The sequence below is a fragment of the Rana temporaria genome, chromosome 11, assembly GCF_905171775.1.
Source record: "Rana temporaria chromosome 11, aRanTem1.1, whole genome shotgun sequence".
Classification (NCBI taxonomy): Eukaryota; Metazoa; Chordata; class Amphibia; order Anura; family Ranidae; genus Rana; species Rana temporaria.
In genome coordinates, this window is record NC_053499.1 from 147249041 (window position 1) to 147269648 (window position 20608).

The 20608-nt window shown below is 51.4% G+C and overlaps 1 protein-coding gene across 4 annotated transcripts in view; it reads left to right on the forward strand.

Annotated features, from left to right (window-relative positions):
* GSE1 (Gse1 coiled-coil protein) overlaps positions 1-20608 on the forward strand; it is a 486852-nt gene that overhangs the window by 111523 nt on the left and 354721 nt on the right. For all 4 annotated transcript variants that reach the window (XM_040329398.1, XM_040329399.1, XM_040329400.1 and 1 more), the window contains exon 2: positions 11456-11600. In XM_040329398.1, coding sequence (XP_040185332.1) covers positions 11456-11600 — 145 coding nt within the window. The remainder of the gene's footprint in view (positions 1-11455; positions 11601-20608) is intronic.

Here is a 20608-nt window from a genome sequence, read left to right on the forward strand (position 1 = left end):
AGGGAAAAAAAAAAAGTTTTATATGTTTTTGGGGGATATTTATTATAGCAAAAAGTAAAAAATATAGAATTTTTTTCAAAATTGTCGCTCTATTTTTGTTTATAAATATAAAAACTGCAGAGGTGATCAAATACCACCAAAAGAAAGCTCTATTTGTGGGGAAAAAAGGACGCCAATTTTGTTTGGGAGCCACGTCGCACGACCGCGCAATTGTCTGTTAAAGCGACGCAGTACCGAATTGTAAAAACCCCTTGGGTCATTTAGCAGCATATTGGTCCGGTCCTTAAGTGGTTAAGTAAATAATAAAACTGGAGTAAGGTTGGTTTGCAATGTGTTGTCCCGGAGTTGCACTATAATAATATTATAAAAAGAAAGCGACGATTTCACCTTCCAGGTTCTGTAGCGGGAACTCGGAGCGACCAATCGGCTGTTGGCTTTCTCTGGCGAAAAAAAAATGTAAAATGTAAATATATAATCTGATTGGCAGCTGTAACGAGCCCCGCCCATCTGGTGTAAACGTCACGCTCGCTCCTAAGACGCGAGGGGTTAATCTCCGCGGACACGTCTGGGCTTCCTGGCGAGCAGGCGGGCGCTTTGGCTGCTTTTTTGGACGCCGCGGCCCGTTCCCCTGCCAAGTGACATGCAGCCTGCGTGTGGGGAGCCCTGCCAAGTCCACACAATGCCTCTTTAACACCGCCGCGGCTACAGCGCTCTCCCCATTGGCTCCTAAGCTCTTGGTTTCCTCTGTTAAATAAATAAATTACCAGTTCTTCCAAACCACAGACCCCCCCCTCCCCCCCCCTCCTCTCCTCCCCACCCACACTCCCCACATCCTCAGCCAGCGGAACGCCGTTTACAAAAATCGTAAAACGCAGCTCTGGCCAACCGCTGACGCGGGATAGGAAATTCCACTCGATTTTATTTGCCTTCTTGGTCCACCCCTCCCCCCATCAACATCCGAAATAAATTTTTCGATGAAATCTTCAAGTTTTCATTACATCTCTCATTTTATACCCAGTGATGTCATCACCGGGTCTCTGTGCTTTTCTATGCAATGCAGGCATATGACTGGTGGGAGGAGCCAGCGGGGGACTGTACATAGCTTCCTGAAAACATCCCAGCCCCCGGCCTCATTACTCCTCTCAAACCCCCCCCCCCCCAGATATAAGCAGTGGGAGGAGTTATGGAACTATCACAATGCCTTGGTGGGTGGGGGTGAGTCTGGAGGAGTGGGCTCCCAAAAGAACTGAAATCCAATCAATGAAAGGGGCGGGGCTAGGGACAGTCAGGTTGAGGAGCAAAGAACTAGATGAGGCTGGATGTCCTCCAGCCAGGAATTGAGATTAGGCTTATAGCTACTCTACTGCAATGAGCCGGTGTTATCACCCACTCCTCAAAAACATCACAACAACTCGGGTCACACGGCACCAAGATGGAGGAGGGGGAGAGAGAGCACAGCCTGTACCTCCTCCTGGCTCTCTCTTCCTCTCCTTGCTGCTTCCAGCTACTCCTGTCAGCCTCATAGTAGAAGGAACTTGCAGCGTCCCCAATGCCTACAATGCATGTTTTGCCCAGGGCAGCCGTTCCCTTCTGCCCACCCCTTGTCCTGGTCCCGGGGCTGTAGCTTTGTCAGCCCTCTGAGTTGACCACTGAGTTGACAGAAATAGTGATGCCGCTGTGACTACTCCTGTCAGCCTCATAGTAGAAGGAACTTGCAGTGCCCCCAATCCCTACAATCCATGCTGCACCCAGGGCAGCCAACCCTTCTGCCCACCCCTTGTCCTGGTCCCGGGGCTGTAGCTTTGTCAGCCCTCTGAGTTGACCACTGAGCTGACAGAAGTAGTGATGCCGCTGTCACTACTCCTGTCAGCCTTATAATAGAAGGAACTTGCAGCGCCCCCAATGCCTACAATACACAATGTGCCCAGGCCAGCCACCCTTCTGCTTACCCCTTGTCCCGGCCCAGAGGCTGTCGCGTTGTCAGCCCTTTCAGTTGACCACTGAGCTGACAGAAGTAGTGATGCCACTGTCACTACTCTTGTCAGCCTTATAGTAGAAGGAACGTGCAGCACCCCCAATGCCTACAATACATAATGCCTACAATACACAATGTGCCGAGGGCAGCCACCCCTTCTACTTACCCCTTGTCCTGGTCCCGGGGCTGTAGCTTTGTCAGCCCTCTTAGTTGACACTTGAGCTGACAGAAGTAGTGATGCCGCTGTCACTACTCCTGTCAGCCTCATAGTAGAAGGAACTTGCAGTGCCCCCAATCTCTACAATCCACGTTGCACCCAGGGCAGCCGTCCCTTCTGCTTACCCCTTGTCCCGGCCCCAGGGCTGTAACGTTGTCAGCCCTCTCAGTTGACCACTGAGCTGACAGAAGTGGTGATGCCACTGTCACTACTCCTGTCAGCCTCATAGTAGAAGGAACTTGCGGCGCCCCCAATCCCTACAATGCACCCAGGGCAGCCGTCCCTTCTGCCCACCCCTTGGCCCAGCCCCGGGGCTGTAGTGTAGTGACAGCGGCTCAGTTGACCACTGAGCTGACAGAAGTAGTGATGCCGCTGTCACTACTTCTGTCAGCCTCATAATAGAAGGAACTTGCAGCGCCCCCAATTACTACAATACACACTTCACCCAGGGCAGCCGCCCTCCTTCTGCCCACCCCTTGTCCCGGCCCCGGGGCTGTCGCTCTCAGTTGACCACTGGGCTGCCAATCTAATGGAAGGAAATCCGCCAATTCTATCCAGAACGAATTCGGTTTTAATCCGACTCGTGACGACCTTTGACCTGGTGGGCTCACCTCGTCAATCTGAGGAGGCCTCGCGGGCGTTCGGGTTAACGAGTTAGCGCGGCGATCACTCAGGCCGGCTGTAATTGGTCGTGATTAGCGGAGGACGTTTTCCGGGCACGAAACGTCCCTGGCAGAGGGGCCGAGGGAAAGGCGAGCCCTGTGTATCGAGCGGGACGCGGCCGCCTTAATTGAGCTCACGCTCCCTGTATATAAACAGATGGCTGCTTTAAATCAATTATTCCTCATTTGTGTAACCGGCACTGACTTCCTGACAGCGAGCGCGGGGGGGGGGGGGGGGGGGGGGGGGGGGGGGCGCAGCTCATCCTCCCGGATAATAATAACTCATCACCTGAGCTAAGCAGGCCACTAACTGCGCATCGGGGGATTTCCAACCGCGGACGTATTCCGAGATTTCAGGGAACGGCTTAATGCAAATCATTTCTTTCTAATTCTTCACATTTCCGTATTTATTATTATACTTGTATATTACTTGTATTATCTGCTGTGATTTCCTCTTTATTATATGTGCAGCCTCTGCTTCCTGATCCCCCTTATCTCCCTGCGAGTCTACCAGACAGGAGCGCTCTGATTGGAAGCCAGACTCACCGACCGCAATGGCAGCCGGCGAGATTCGTGAGATTCAGACCGCCCGGGCTTTATGTCCGGGGTGACACCGGACCTGCCGGGATGACGGCCTCATTGTAGATTTTATAAATATTTGTGGGCCGAAAACAATCCAAATCTATGAAGGATAAATGAAAGATTACGTTGTACTTGGATCTTTTTTGAAAGAAACATTATATGATGTATAAGAAAGGAAAAAGAACTTAAGTCACCCTTAACATCAGAGCCCCCCCCCCTTACATCAGAGCCCCCCTTTACATCAGAGCCCCCCTTATATCAGAGCCCCCCTTATTTTAGAGCCCCCCTTACATCAGAGCCCCCCTTATATCAGAGCCCCCCTTATTTTAGAGCCCCCCTTACATCAGAGCCCCCCTTACATCAGAGCCCCCCTTATATCAGAGCCCCCCTTATATCAGAGCCCCCCCTTACATCAGAGCCCCCATCAATAGCCCCCCTTATATTAGAGCCCCCCCCTTACATCAGAGCCCCCACTTACATCAGAGCCCCCCCGTACATCAGAGCCCCCCCTTACATCAGAGCCCCCCCTTACATCACAGCCCCCACTTCCATCAGAGCCCCCCTTACATCAGAGCCCCCCCTTATATCAGAGCCCCCCCTTACATCAGAGCCCCCATCACATCAGAGCCCCCCTTAACATCAGAGCACCCCCTTACATCAGAGCCCCCCTTACATCAGAGCCCCCCCTTATATCAGAGCCCCCCCTTACATCAGAGCCCCCATCACATCAGAGCCCCCCTTAACATCAGAGCCCCCACTTACATCAGAGCCCCCCTTATATTAGAGCCCCCCCCTACATCAGAGCCCCCCTTACATCAGAGCCCCCACTTACATCAGAGCCCCCATCAGAGCCACCCCTTACATCAGAGCCCCCATCAGAGCCCCCCCTTACATCAGAGCCCCCCCTTATATCAGAGCCCCCCCTTACATCAGAGCCCCCCCTTACATCAGAGCCCCCCTTACATCAGAGCCCCCCTTATATCAGAGCCCCCCCTTACATCAGAGCACCCCTTACATCAGAGCCCCCCTTACATCAGAGCCCCCATCTGAATCCTCCTTACTTCAGAGCCCCCCTTTCATCAGAGCCCCACTTACATCAGAGCCCCCCTTACATCAGAACCCCCATCTGAATCCTCCTTACATCAGAGTCCTCATCAGATCCCCCTTATATCAGAGCCCCCCCCCATTCATCAGAGTTCTTGTAAGAGCCCCCCTTACATCATTAAAATATTTTTTTTTTTAAAGGGGCCTGCAGACCCCCCCCCCCCCCCATCCCAATTCATACCAGGTGCTTTGGGTCTGGTATGGATTCTTTTTTTGGGTGGGGGGGGGGGGGCGCTTCACACCAAAGATAAAAAAAAAGTCATGAGCCCCACCCTCCCACATCTATGCCAGGCTCAGCCAGTAGACAGCAGAGATGAGGTCACTGGCTGCGGGTACACTGGCGGGTGATGAAAATCGGACAGACGGAACGCCCGTGTGAAAGGGGGCATGGCAGTTTCTCACCTTGTGACTTGCTACAATGTTACAGTCTGATCACTGGGGAGATCTGGGAGACTGAGGAAATGCTTCCACCTGCCTGCAGCAGATGGATGACATCATCTCAGCCTAAGAAAATTCTAGGCTAAGCTGAAGCTCAAGGACAACTTCTAATGAAAATAGATGGAACTTTTAATGAAAATACAACTTTTAATGAAAATAGATGGAAGTTTTCTGATGAAGGGTACTGTTTCTGTATATTGGGACGTATTGCGCTCAGTGTCATCTGGAGAAGGATGTCAGAATAATAATGGCGTGTGTATACGGGGGAGGCCATGTTTGGTGTTTTGTGTCTGCAATATGTTTGTGAGGCACATTTATGGCTGTTTATATGACTTTTTTATGACTTGGAGAGGGAGGCGTCACAGGCCTCATAGCTCTGCGTAGTTGTCTGTGCCGTATAATTATACTCAGATCAGCCTGCGCACGCCGCCAGTAATTCTCTGAACACCAAAGCTGCTCCGTCTCTTCCGCCATTAACTCTAGCGCGGTCGCTGGGACAGCGGGCGCTCCTGTTTTGATGGAGTGCATCTTATGATTTGTTTTGTGACAGCCAGTTGACGTATTGTGCAGTTTGGGTCGAATTCTGCCAGGACCTTTGTCACATGCACATGTCGTATTCTGCCAGTCTGTGAGCCGAGGCCGTATTCAGTCCGTCTTTGAGCCAAGGCCGTATTCAGTCCGTCTGTGACCTGAGGCCGTATTCAGTCCGTCTGTGAGTCCAGGCCGTATTCAGTCCGTCTGTGAGCCGAGGCCGTATTCAGTCCATATCTGAGCCGAGGCCGTATTCTGTCAATCTGTCCGCTGAGGCCGTATTCAGTCCGTCTGTGAGCCGAGGCCGTATTCAGTCCGTCTGTGAGTCGAGGCCGTATTCAGTCCATCTGTGAGCCGAGGCCGTATTCAGTCCATCTGTGAGCCGAGGCCGTATTCAGTCCGTCTGTGAGCCGAGGCCGTATTCAGTCCGTCTGTGAGCCGAGGCCGTATTCAGTCCGTCTTTGAGCCAAGGCCGTATTCAGTCCGTCTGTGACCTGAGGCCGTATTCAGTCCGTCTGTGAGTCCAGGCCGTATTCAGTCCGTCTGTGAGCCGAGGCCGTATTCAGTCCATATCTGAGCCGAGGCCGTATTCTGTCAATCTGTCCGCTGAGGCCGTATTCAGTCCGTCTGTGAGCCGAGGCCGTATTCAGTCCGTCTGTGAGTCGAGGCCGTATTCAGTCCATCTGTGAGCCGAGGCCGTATTCAGTCCATCTGTGAGCCGAGGCCGTATTCAGTCCGTCTGTGAGCCGAGGCCGTATTCAGTCCGTCTGTGAGCCGAGGCCGTATTCAGTCCGTCTTTGAGCCGAGGCCGTATTCAGTCCGTCTGTGACCTGAGGCCGTATTCAGTCCGTCTGTGAGTCCAGGCCGTATTCAGTCCGTCTGTGAGCCGAGGCCGTATTCAGTCCGTCTGTGACCTGAGGCCGTATTCAGTCCATCTGTGACCTGAGGCCGTATTCAGTCCGTCTGTGACCTGAGGCCGTATTCAGTCCGTCTGTGACCTGAGGCCGTATTCAGTCCGTCTGTGAGCCGAGGCCGTATTCAGTCCGTCTGTGAGCCGAGGCCGTATTCAGTCCGTCTGTGAGCCGAGGCCGTATTCAGTCCGTCTGTGACCTGAGGCCGTATTCAGTCCGTCTGTGAGCCGAGGCCGTATTCAGTCCGTCTGTGAGTCGAGGCCGTATTCAGCCCATTTTAGAGCCGAGGTCGTATTCAGTCCGTCTGTGAGCCGAGGCTGTAATTAGCCCGCGTGTGAGCCAAGGCCAGCCTGTCAGTTCACCAAGAATAAATGGCATCAAAGATGCACATTGCGGCTCCTGGTGCGCCGAGAGGCGCTTCGTCGGCCATCTTGTCCTCTAGACCTGTTTTTTAAAGAGCATCTCAAGAGACGAGGGTTGCTATGGCTTACCTTCTGCTCCGCTGGCTCCAACCTCTGGCTCCAATATTTTCAGTCACTATAACAAATATATATCCAGTGAAGGCAGATCTCCACACTTTACAGCATTAAAACAGCATGAGAGCCAGGCAACCAGCATTTTCAGGAGGAGAGGTCACAGTGACCAGAGTCTTTTAAATTAAATATATAAGAATTTTTTTTTTTCTGTCAATAAAAAGAGATTTGCTTGATGAAAATAAGCTTGTCCGTGTATTATTGTTTCAAAGATCCTTTACTGCGCAACATTGTTGTAATTCTGTATGTACGTGAGGGCAGCACAGTGGTTGGGCTTTTACCTGTAGAACCCTCTACCTCAGGTAGATGCTAGAGGTGAGGATCTTTGTGTGGCAGCTGCCAGGCAGGTAAATTTAGGCAGGCCTATAATTCAGGCTAGGTCTGCTTGTTTTGATCTGGGGGCAGGGAGTGGTTAGTGTAGCAGTGGGTGTGACCACCTGTGCTTCAGTTCTTGGGCGCCTCCCCTGCTTCCAGGGAGAATGTTCTGGAAGAGGGGCAGGGCCGAGAGCTGGAGCGACAGGGAGCTCATGTGAGGAGCCCTGACCAATCCCCAACTGGAATTGGCAGGGGTCAGGCCTCCTTCATAAGCTCAGGTCCAGCCCACTGGAAGGGAGTTCTCAGCTGGGAGAGGTGAAGAATGGAGTGTTAGATCGCAGCAGGAGGCCCATCCCCATCTGGGGGGGGGGTGAGTCGGGAGCTGGGAGGGAGCCTCGTCCTTACACGTTCATGGAGGAGGTGTCCTGGAACAGAGGGGCTGGAGAAGCGATCGGTACGCACGTCCGGTTAAGTTCTTCACCACGGACTCGGGGCAGGAGAAGTTCGGTGAGCGAGGCACAGTGGATATCTGGCGGAGGCATGCCAGGGGAGCTGGGTGCAAGGCCGGAGGAGAGACTGTGGGGTTTTGTGTCAAATCGATGTGGCCTGTGGGCACTGGATTTGCAAGTCGGGCTAGCTGGGATCAGTAGTTCACCAACCAAATCAAGCTGCTAAACAATTAGGCCGCAAGAAGGGGGTTCTGCAGGCCCCTGGTCTACTAACAGTTCAGCAAGCACCTGGGATCGTTCAGAGTGATCCCTGTGGGTAAAGTGAAGACGATGGGGCGGAAAGACTAATGCCGCGTACACACAAATCTGGTAGGAGGAGGTATTGGGGCGTATTTGTGCTGGGGGGGGAAATCTGGTAGGAGGGGGTATTGGGGCGTATTTGTGCTGGGGAGGATTTCTGCTAGGAGGGGGTATTGGGGCGTATTTGTGCTGGGGGGTTCTGCTAGGAGGGGGTATTGGGGGTTATTTTTGCCTGGAAAAATTTCTGCTAGAAGGGGGTATTGGGGCGTATTTGTGTTGGGGGGGGCATTTATGCAAGGAGGGGGTATTGGGGCGTATTTGTGCTGGGGGGGAAATCTGGTAGGAGGGGGTATTGGGGCGTATTTGTGCTAGGGGGGAAATCTGGTAGGAGGGGGTATTGGGGCGTATTTGTGCTGGGGGGGAAATCTGGTAGGAGGAGGTATTGGGGCGTATTTGTGCTGGGGGGGGAAATCTGGTAGGAGGAGGTATTGGGGCGTATTTGTGCTGGGGGGGAAATCTGGTAGGAGGAGGTATTGGGGCGTATTTGTGCTGGGGAGGATTTCTGCTAAGAGGAGGTATTGGGGTGTATTTGTGTTGGGGGGGGGCATTTCTGCAAGGAGGGGGTATTGGGGTGTATTTGTGCTGGGGGGGGGGGGAAATCTGGTAGGAGGGGGTATTGGGGCGTATTTGTGCTGGGGAGGATTTCTGCTAGGAGGGGGTATTGGGGCGTATTAGTGCTGGGGAGGATTTCTGCTAGGAGGAGGTATTGGGGCGTATTTGTGCTGGGGGGAAATCTGGTTGGAGGGGGTATTGGGGCGTATTTGTGCTGGGGGGGAAATCTGGTAGGAGGGGGTATTGGGACGTATTTGTGCTGCTGGGGAGATCTGGTAGGAGGGTGTATTGGGGCGTATTTGTGCTGGGGGGGGAAATCTGGTAGGAGGGTGTATTGGGGCATATTTGTGCTGGGGGGGAAATCTGGTTGGAGGGGGTATTGGGGCGTATTTGTGCTGGGGAGGATTTCTGCTAGGAGGGGGTATTGGGGCATATTTGTGCTGGGGGGGGAAATCTGGTAGGAGGGGGTATTGGGGCGTATTTGTGCTGGGGGGGGAAATCTGGTAGGAGGGGGTATTGGGGCGTATTTGTGCTGGGGGGGAAATCTGGTAGGAGGGTGTATTGGGACGTATTTGTGCTGCTGGGGAGATCTGGTAGGAGGGTGTATTGGGGCGTATTTGTGCTGGGGAGATCTGGTTGGAGGGTGTATTGGGGCGTATTTGTGCTGCTGGGGAGATCTGGTAGGAGGGTGTATTGGGACGTATTTGTGCTGCTGGGGAGATCTGGTAGGAGGGTGTATTGGGACGTATTTGTGCTGGGGAGGATTTCTGCTAGGAGGGGGTATTGGGACGTATTTGTGCTGCTGGGGAAATCTGGTAGGAGGGGGTATTGGGACGTATTTGTGCTGGGGGGGAAATCTGGTAGGAGGGTGTATTGGGACGTATTTGTGCTGCTGGGGAAATCTGGTAGGAGGGTGTATTGGGACGTATTTGTGCTGGGGGGGAAATCTGGTAGGAGGGTGTATTGGGGCGTATTTGTGCTGCTGGGGAAATCTGGTAGGAGGGGGTATTGGGGCGTATTTGTGCTGGGGGGGAAATCTGGTAGGAGGGTGTATTGGGACGTATTTGTGCTGCTGGGGAGATCTGGTAGGAGGGTGTATTGGGGCGTATTTGTGCTGGGGAGATCTGGTAGGAGGGTGTATTGGGACGTATTTGTGCTGCTGGGGAGATCTGGTAGGAGGGTGTATTGGGACGTATTTGTGCTGGGGAGGATTTCTGCTAGGAGGGGGTATTGGGACGTATTTGTGCTGCTGGGGAAATCTGGTAGGAGGGTGTATTGGGACGTATTTGTGCTGGGGGGGAAATCTGGTAGGAGGGTGTATTGGGGCGTATTTGTGCTGCTGGGGAAATCTGGTAGGAGGGGGTATTGGGGCGTATTTGTGCTGGGGGGGAAATCTGGTAGGAGGGGGTATTGGGGCGTATTTGTGCTGGGGGGGAAATCTGGTAGGAGGGGGTATTGGGGCGTATTTGTGCTGGGGGGAATTTCTGCTAGGAGGGGGTATTGGGGCGTATTTGTGCTGGGGGGGAAATCTGGTAGGAGGGGGTATTGGGGCGTATTTGTGCTGGGGGGGATTTCTGCTAGGAGGGGGTATTGGGGCGTATTTGTGCTGGGGGGGGAAATCTGGTAGGAGGGGGTATTGGGGCGTATTTGTGCTGCTGGGGAAATCTGGTAGGAGGGGGTATTGGGGCGTATTTGTGCTGGGGGGGGAAATCTGGTAGGAGGGGGTATTGGGACGTATTTGTGCTGGGGAGGATTTCTGCTAGGAGGGGGTATTGGGGCGTATTTGTGCTGGGGGGGAAATCTGGTAGGAGGGTGTATTGGGACGTATTTGTGCTGCTGGGGAGATCTGGTAGGAGGGTGTATTGGGGCATATTTGTGCTGGGGAGATCTGGTAGGAGGGGGTATTGGGACGTATTTGTGCTGGGGAGATCTGGTAGGAGGGTGTATTGGGGCGTATTTGTGCTGGGGGGGATTTCTGCTAGGAGGGGGTATTGGTGCGTATTTGTGCTGGGGGGGAAATCTGGTAGGAGGGTGTATTGGGGCGTATTTGTGCTGGGGAGATCTGGTAGGAGGGTGTATTGGGGCGTATTTGTGCTGGGGGGGATTTCTGCTAGGAGGGGGTATTGGGGCGTATTTGTGCTGGGGAGGATTTCTGCTAGGAGGGGGTATTGGGGCGTATTTGTGCTGCTGGGGAAATCTGGTAGGAGGGTGTATTGGGGTGTATTTGTGCTGGGGGGAAATCTGGTTGGAGGGGGTATTGGGGCGTATTTGTGCTGCTGGGGAGATCTGCTAGGAGGGTGTATTGGGGCGTATTTGTGCTGGGGGGGATTTCTGCTAGGAGGGGGTATTGGGGCGTATTTGTGCTGGGGGGGGATTTCTGCTAGGAGGGGGTATTGGGGCGTATTTGTGCTGGGCGGGGGGATTTCTGCTAGGAGGGGTTATTGGGGCGTATTTGTGCTGGGGGGGAAATCTGCTAGGAGGGGGTATTGGGGCGTATTTGTGCTGGGGGGGAAATCTGGTAGGAGGGTGTATTGGGGCGTATTTGTGCTGGGGGGGAAATCTGGTAGGAGGGTGTATTGGGGCGTATTTGTGCTGGGGGGGGGGGGGATTTGAGAGGTAAAGGATTCGTGCTGGGGGTGCATTTGTTCTGGGAAAGTTTGGGGGATGGGGAGACACAGATTTATTCTGGGAGGGGGGATTTCATCAGGGTGGTGGATTTGTACTGGGGGAGGGGGATTTATTCTCAGGGCTCTGGGTGACCTTGTCTTAATGAACACGTGACGCCAATAGACGAATGCTAACAAGTTCCTGTTCTGTTTCTTACAGGCCTGCTCTGCTCCTCGTGTCTCTGGACCCGGCGGAACCGCCCCTCAGCCCGCGGAACCCGAGCAAAGCCCCAAATCAATCAAGCAGCCCCCTTCCGGCTCGGAGAGCGTCTCGAATGTGGAGCGCGCAGAGCCCAGCGCGGCAGGTAGGTGGCGCTCTCTGCTGTGTGATTTCTGTACCGTAGTGTATACAGCTGTAATCTTATGACTTGTGATATATCATGTAAGACACCGTACCCTGTGGGGGATTCCTGAGTTTCTTTGACGTGTCGCAGTAGGATGCTGTTACGCCGTGCTGGTTTGCGTATCTCTCCTTCGCTCAGTAGATCATATCCGCGTACCCACAGGAGATGCCAGACGCCGCTTAACCGTTTCCATACTTTCTGCCTGACCGCCTAAAAAAAAAGAAAAAAAAAAAAAACAGTTTTAGTGAAATCATATGAGAATACCCTCAGATCCATTTCACCCGCTGTGCGGCCCAGATACAGTCCGGGCCACACGCAACATACATGCAGTCAGCAAAACCGCGCATGAACTGTACTGCTCTGCAGCTACTGCTGGCAATACATGGATCCATCATATATATTATATATCTTCTTATTTTATTATTGCCATCCCCGTTTAAGTTTTTGTGCCATGTGAACAGAATGCGGCGAATTGGGCAGTCAGACTGTAAAATGCGTCCGTAGCCCAGAAATCCGACTGGGCCTGGGCCGGAAACAGGTTAAAGTGGGTCTAGACTAGAGGCGCAAGGTTTTTTACGCATGCCTGAAGATAAAAAAACATCTGTGTGTAGCACCCCAGCCCCCCCCCCCCCAATACTTGCCTGAGCCCCATCGCAATCCAGTGATTTGCAGGACAGCCTCCCCCCTCCTTATTGGCTGAGAACCCCCGTAGGTCGCTGGACTTTCGGTGATTATACCGGGGTGACGCCTGCTGCTGCTGTGTCATCACCCCAGTGTCATTTTTTTAGAGCCAGCAGTCGGCTCTCTTGTAATAGCAATCGGAGCAGCTCACCAGCTGCTCGATTGCTATTACAAGCAGCGGGAGGGAAAGCAGCGGGAGAGGACAGCAGCGGGAGAGGACAGCAGCGGGAGAGGACAGCAGCGGGAGGGGACAGCAGCGGGAGAGGACAGCAGCGGGAGAGGACAGCAGTGGGAGGAGACAGCAGCGGGAGAGGAAAGCAGCGGGAGGGGACAGCAGCGGGATGGGACAGCAGTGGGAGAGGACAGCAGTGGGAGAGGACAGCAGCTGGAGGGGACAGCAGCGGGAGAGGACAGCAGCGGGAGAGGACAGCAGCGGGAGGGGACAGCAGCGGGAGGGGACAGCAGCGGGAGGGGACAGCAGAGGGAGGGGACAGCAGCGGGAGGGGACAGCAGCGGGAGGGGACAGCAGCGGGATGGGACAGCAGCGGGAGGGGACAGCAGCGGGAGGGGACAGCAGCGGGAGGGGACAGCAGCGGGAGGGGACAGCAGTGGGAGAGGACAGCAGTGGGAGGGGACAGCAGTGGGAGAGGACAGCAGTGGGAGGGGACAGCAGTGGGAGGGGACAGCAGTGTGAAAGAGGTCTAAAGAGGACCTGTCACATGCCTATTGTTGTCACAAGGATGTTTATAGTACTTGTGATAGCAATAAAAAAAAAAAATGTAAAGCAGCAGTGTAAAAATAAAAGAATAATAATTACTAAAAAAAAAAAATTGCCCCTGTGTTTGCACGCAAAGGCGAACGCGCGCTCTGGTCCTGCATGCACACAAAACAGCAATCGTCCCACATGTGGCAAACGTCAGATCACTGGCAGTAATTCTAGCACCGGATCTCCTGGGTACATCTAACGTGGTAACCTGGCTTTTAAAGTGTCGCCTATAAATAGTAAAATTGACATTGTTTGTCGCTGTTGCATGAGTGTGCGCAATTTTAAAGTGTGACATGTTTGGTATCTATTTACTCAGCGTAACATCATCTTTTATATTTTACAAAAATAATTTGTTATGCATTGTGTTTTTTTGCATTCAAATAAAAAAAAGTGTTTTTTCTCCCCCCCCCCCCAAAAAAAAGTGCGTTTAAAAAACTGCTGCGCGAATACCGTGCGGCATAAAAATTCATTTTCTAGCAAAGTCATTTTCTAGCAAAAAAGACTGATTGTTACAAAAAGTGCCAGACACGGCGCGGGCTGGAAGTAGGTCTGATGACCGGGTATAAAGCACACGGAGGGTACCGCAGGTCAACCAATCAAAGCACAACGTCTCCGTCACAAAGGATGGGGGAGGGATTCTTTGATGTCCAGGCCATTGGTATCAGCTGGTGTTTGTCTAAGGGGCCCGTTCACACTTAGGCATTCCATTGCATCAATGCGCATAATTTAACACGCATTGTGGCACATGTCAACATGCATTGCGTTAGGGCCGCCCGTTCATTATGATCAGGCAGACAACGCACCACAATAGATGAAAAAATTTGGATTTTGAATTTTTTTTTTTTTTTAACACTGCAGAATACTTCAGCGCACGGTTTATGCATTGTGGTGCGCTGCAGACAGTTCACAATGAATGGCACCACACATAGACCCGGTGCGTTGCCATGCATGACGACTCCTGTTGGCACACGTCTAGGGGCCAGTTCACATCATAGAAACGCAGTCCGGGTGCATTCTGGATGCTTTTTTGCATGTGAATGTTTTTTACGTGTTTTTGATGCATTCCATTGCGTTTTTTGTACATTATTGATGCGGCCCAGTGCATTCCCCCCCCCCCCTCTTTTTTCTGTATTCCAGTGCGTTTTTGGGACGTTTAGGTGCGTTCTGGTGCGTTTTTGATGCATTTTACCACGTTCCAGTTCAATCTAGCGCAGAAAAAATGCAGCATCTTCTACTTTTTTTTTCTGGAACTGACCGCACTGCTGCGAACTATGCCATTGTCCTATCCATGTGTTTTTGATGCAGAGAAAAAACGCACTGGACTGCATGTGGTGTGAACTGTCCCTAAATGGCCGATGCCACAACGCACATGTGTGAATGCACTTTAAGGGCCATAGAAACGCATTCCGGATGCTTTTTTTACATGAGCTTTTTTGACTAGTTTTTAATGCATTTCAGTGCATTTTTGATGCGGTCCAGTGCATTTTCCCCCCTCTTTATTCTTAAAGGGTTCGTAAAGGATTTTTTTTTTTTTTTTATCTTAACCTGCCTGGCGGTATTCCCGAGTCTGACTCGGGGTTAGATTTTCCTGCTGCGAGCGGTAACCCCGAGTCAGACTCGGGCTTGCCTCGCTGGATCCACAGGCTTGGTTTACTTACCTTGTCCCTGGATCCAGCGATGCCACCGCGCTGTGTGAGCGAGCGGGACCTCGCTCGATTCACACAGTGTCCTCCTGTGCCGCCGATCTCCGTTCCCTGCGACGTTACGACGCACGGGGACGGAGAACGGCGCCAAATTCAAAAAAGTAAACAAACACTTTACATACAGTACTGTAATCTATAAGATTACAGTATACTGTATGTAAAAAAAAACACACCCCCCCTGTCCCTAGTGGTCTGCCCAGTGTCATGCATGTCATTTTATATAATAAAAACGTTTCTTTCTCCCTGCAAACTGTAGATTGTCCATAGCAACCAAAAGTGTCCCTTTATGTCAAAAATAGTTTTAGATCAGCTAAAAAACAGCGATAATAAATTATAATCACTTGCAGAATTGTGCGATAGCGATTTGTGGGGAAATTCGTCATAAAAAAAAAAATAATGACAGCGACAATTCTGCAACTGAGCAAATTTCAGTGATTTTGATTTGATTACATCATTGAATCATTTTTATTATAATTATATTATTATTTGTTATAATTATTTATAATTATTTATTATATTATAATTTATAATTTTGTTTTTAAAAAAATGTCATACCCGGGATGCCTATTAGAATCTTGTTTGGTCAGATTTAAGTGAGTTATTTCTAAAAATTACAGGCCTACAGTATAAAACACCAAATTTCCTTGCAAATAATGGTACCGCTTTCAGCACCTTTTTTCTGAAAGAATCATACCGCCAGGGAGGTTAATAGCTTCCTTTATCTTAATGCAGTGCTGTTTTTATGTCCTCATTGTTTGTTTTTGCTCTCAAGTTGCTGTAATTCTTCTCTGATCTCCACACTTCCTGGTTGTCTGTTTCCTGATGACCACAGTACTGGGAGCTTTCTCACTGTGGTGACTAATCAAGGAGGTGTGATTACTGTGTGTCTAAAACCCCTCAGCACCAATCAGTTTCGTTTTCCAAACCATCACTTCCCTGTATTGGCTCTGTGGCTCTGTACATCACAGAAGCAGGAAACAGCATGCAAAACGAAACTAGAAACTGCAAGTACATTATATGATTGATTTTTATCTATTTTTAATCATTTTTAAAAGGAATCAGTTAACTATTATGTCTCTATACCCTGTAAACAGTCATTTCAGCAAAAAAATGTTTTTCCTTTACAACTCCTTTAACCTTAAAGAGGAACTGCAGTCTACTCGCATAATCTGTAATAAAAATATCTTTGCCATTCTGAAGCTTCCCTCCAACCACTTTGCATATTATTTTCTATATACTGTGATTCTGTACTTTGCCAAATATGCTGCAGAAATCTCCCTCCACTGAGTCTGGCTGCAGCCATTTTAACTGTGGGCAGCTGAAGCTGCTGCCTGTTCACTTCCTGGATTTACCCAGAGGCACACCTCCAGCTGTTGCAGCTCTCATTGGCCTTTTATGACTCCCACCTCCCCCCTCCCTTCCTGGCAAACGCTCGAGAGAGAGAAAGAGAGATGTGCATGATGTCATAAGCCTAGGCTAATGACCAGACAAGAAACAGGAAGTGGGCTGTATAAGGGATTTACTGGCAGAAAAAAATTGTTTTAATACCCAAAGATAAAACAACAACAAGGGCAGAAGATTGAATAGATGGAAAGATGAAAAAATGACTTAAAGGGGTTGTAAAGGTTCTTTTTTATTTTCTAAATAGGTTCCTTTAACCACTAAAGGACCGCCTAACGCCGATATACATCGGCAGAATGGCACGGCTGGACACAATCACGTACCTGTATGTGATTATATAATGCCCAGCCGTGGGTCGCGGGCGCGTGCCCGCGACCCGGTCCGAAGCTCCGTGACTGCAGCCACGGGACTCGCGGACCCGATCGCCGCTGGAGTCCCGCGATCGGTCCCCGGAGCTGAAGAACGGGGAGAGCTGTGTGTAAACACAGCTTCCCCTGTGTGTAAACCTACTATCCATGCGTTTTTGATATAGAAAAAAACCTGCACTGGACTGCATGTGGTGTGGCCCTAAAGGAAGGGAAGGCAATACTAACATTATAAACATAACAAATGGTTAAATCAGTTGAGTTCCATGGAAGCGATGGAGCTGGAAACGTCTCGGAGGTGGGTTGGGATGAAGGAATAAATAAGTTAAACAGGATACAGAAAGTTGTATCCTGGTGAAGCGGAATGTGGCCCCGGGAATGTGAAGCGATTGTGTAACGCACAGCGAGGCGCGGCATGGCGCTTGTTGGAAGACAGGTGCTCAGCTCCCCCCCCCCTCCCGATCCCGAGGCAGGTGAGCTTGTTTTCCTGTGTCTGGGAGGAGGGGGGACGGAGACGCGGGGCCTGGCCGTCAGCCAGCTGTTGTTCCTATTCTTGGCAGTTGCTTAGCGTGAGGCCGGGAGATGATAAAGGTGTATTTGTGTCACCTGTGAAAGAGGGGGGCCGGCTCTGCCTCCTCCTCCGCCGCAGCTGCCTCATTAACACCTGACACGGAACATCCCCCCGGGGCGCCTCCTCTCCTCCTGGTGCTCCGTCCTCCCCTCCCAGGCAATCAAGGCGTACAAACAAATGGTTTTATGTACTAATGAAAGCCGCCGTTGTTTATATAAACGCATCCTAGTTCTCGGAGCTCGCCGTTTGGACTGTTATTATTTGTTAGCGACCGTCTCAGGCTGAGGAGAGGCCAGTGGGGCTCCTTAGACCTTGAAAATACCCATACCGCGCTGGAATTCAATTGGTTATACTGGGATGATGTCACCACCCTGGTATCGTTTTTTTAGAGCCCGCAGTCAGCTCTCTTGTAAAAGCAATCCAGCGGCTAAGTAGCCGCTGGATTGCTTTCACAAGCAGCGGGAGGGGACGTCCGTCACCCCTTCCGTGGCTTTCTCATGCTCTCCCGTCCCACCAGGAGACCTGATTGACCAGACGCCACGTCCACCAGCTTGATCAGAGAGCCGAAGAAAGCCTGGATCGGCTCTTGTTTATGGTAACCTGGAAGCGATGACCTGACAATACTTCCGGGTCACCCAAGTGTCAACAGCGCCATCATTCAAAAATCAAAAGCATTGAAAGACACAGATCTTGGTGTGTTGAATACTATGAGACCCCTTTCACACTGGAGGTGTTTTTCAGGTGCAAAGAAGAGCCCTTTCACACTTGCAGCGCTGCTGCGTTAGGGGTAAAGCGGCACTAGTTTTAGCTGCGTTTTACCGTAATTTTAGAGGCGCTTTTCGGACGCTAGCGGGGCGTTTTTAACCGAATAAAGGGTTAAAAGCGCCCGCAAAGTGCAGCTGCCGGGGCGCTTACGGCGGCGCTGCCCAATGATTTCAGTGGGCAGGGGCGCTTTAGGAGCGATATATACACCGCTCTTAAAGCGCCCCAAAGATGCTGCTTGCAAGACTTTTTTTAACATCCTGCCAGCGCAGCGCCCCAGTGTGGAAGCGCTCAGGCTTTAACACTGGGGAGCATTAAGAGACGTTTTTCTGTCGCTTTACAGGTGCTATTTTTAGCACTAAAACGCCTCCAATGTGAAAGAGGTCTAAAAATAGCGCCTGAAAAACGCCTCCCCTGCAGCCCCAGTGTGAGAGCCCCGAGGTCTTTCACACTGGAGCGGAGTGCTGGCAGGACGTTAAAAAAAGTCCTGCAAGGAGCATCTTTGGGGCGGTGGAGGAAGCTCCTGCACCGCACCTGCCCATTGAAATGAATGGGCATGGCTGCCGTAGCGCCTGCAAAGCGCTTCGGCAGCGGCGCATTTAACCCCCATTCAAACCTAGGCGTTTTGCCGCCTGTAGTGTGACGCCGCAGCAGCCCCGAGACGCTGGAGGGATGAAAACACATTGCCCTCTATGGAGATGGTTCACATCTCCACGCCGAACGCCGGAAGCCTGCCGCCTGAAAAAAAGTCCCGGACCTTTTTTTCAGGCGGCTTTCGGTGTTCGGCATAGGAGATGTGAACCATCTCCATAGAGGGGGTGAGGCTGCATTCACAATCGCGGCATTTTGTCGCCGCAAATCGCGGTACAAAACACCGCAATTTTTCGCCGCAATTCGCGGGACAAAACGCCGCGATTTTGTACGCCTAGGTGTGAATGCAGCTTTAGGGCGCATTTAACCCTTTCTTCGGCCGCTAGTGGGGGCTAAAATCGCCCCGCTAGCGGCCAAATAGCACTGCTAAATACATTTTTCTAGAGCTTTCCTTGCGCTAAAGGTGCCAATAATGTCCGACAATAAATTCATATTAATTTAAATTCATGATTTTAATAAAAAGTTGAATATAATACAATTATATATATTTTTTAAAACTGTAATGTTTGGTTTTGGTTTTCAGGAAAGTACATTCTGCATTTTCGGTTTCGGTACCAAAATTCCCATTGGGTGAACCTCTACGTGTTACGTCCCCATTGCTGTCACATGGATGTTTATATTCCTTGTGACAGCAATAAAGCAAATAAAGCAACCGTTAAAAAAAAATGTTGTTGGGTGGGTGGGGGGACTATTTACATGCCAGCTCTATTTTCCATGCGGGTGGCTGGGAATTGATGGCAGAGGCTGGCACCGTTAGGCCAGCGGTACGCCACGCACGGCGTCCCTTCTCTCGGCTGCCGGTCGCCCCCTCCTTCGCTGGCTCGGCCAAGAGAAAACGGCTCCTAATTTGCAGCCAATAAATTAGCTGTAGGAGCAGCGCCAGGCAGACAGGCGGTCAGGAAGTGGCTCGGAATGGGAATCCGGTCCTGGAGGAGGAGGGGGGAGCGCTCTCTGTGTGGGCACAGCCAGAGGAGCTGCTGGCGTTCGCTGTGCCCGATAACGGATCCTCCAACCAGCCATCTGCCCAATGGAGGGATACGGCAGGGGACGGCCACCTAACCGCTTAGGTGAGTCTGTCGAGGAGGGAGGGGACAGGCGGACGGGTGGGCGGGGTGTTGGGATGGCGTTGGGGGAGGGGCTTGGAAGGGGAGAAAAGTTTGAAAAGTTTGCATGTGATGTCAGCTGTGTGTTAACCCTTCAGAGTCAGGAAGGTGAATAAAGTGTGCTCAGTGCTGTGCCAACGCTGAATATGTGATCTGCATTCTACACTGTCAGCATCCTGTGATCTGTACTGTCAGCATCCTGTGATCTGTACTATCCGTCTCCTGTGATCTGCTCTGTCAGTCTCCCGTGATCTGTACTGTCAGTCTCCTGTGATCTGTACTGTCAGTCTCCTGTGATCTGTACTATCCGTCTCCTGTGATCTGCTCTGTCAGTCTCCTGTGATCTGCTCTGTCAGTCTCCTGTGATCTGCTCTGTCAGTCTCCTGTGATCTGTACTGTCAGTCTCCTGTGATCTGTACTGTCAGTCTCCCGTGATCTGTACTGTCAGTCTCCCGTGATCTGTACTGTCAGTCTCCCGTGATCTGTACTGACAGTCTCCTGTGATCTGTACTATCAGTCTCCTGTGATCTGTACTGTCAGTCTCCCGTGATCTGTACTGACAGTCTCCTGTGATCTGTACTATCAGTCTCCTGTGATCTGTACTGTCAGTCTCCTGTGATCTGTACTATCAGTCTCCTGTGATCTGTACTGTCAGTCTCCCGTCATCTGTACTGTCAGTCTCCCGTGATCTGCTCTGTCAGTCTCCTGTGATCTGTACTGTCAGTCTCCTGTGATCTGTACTGTCAGTCTCCCGTGATCTGTACTGTCAGTCTCCTGTGATCTGTACTGTCAGTCTCCCGTGATCTGTACTGTCAGTCTCCTGTGATCTGTACTGTCAGTCTCCTGTGATCTGTACTGTCAGTCTCCTGTGATCTGTACTATCAGTCTCCTTTGATCTGTACTATCAGTCTCCTGTGATCTGCTCTGTCAGTCTCCTGTGATCTGCTCTGTCAGTCTCCCGTGATC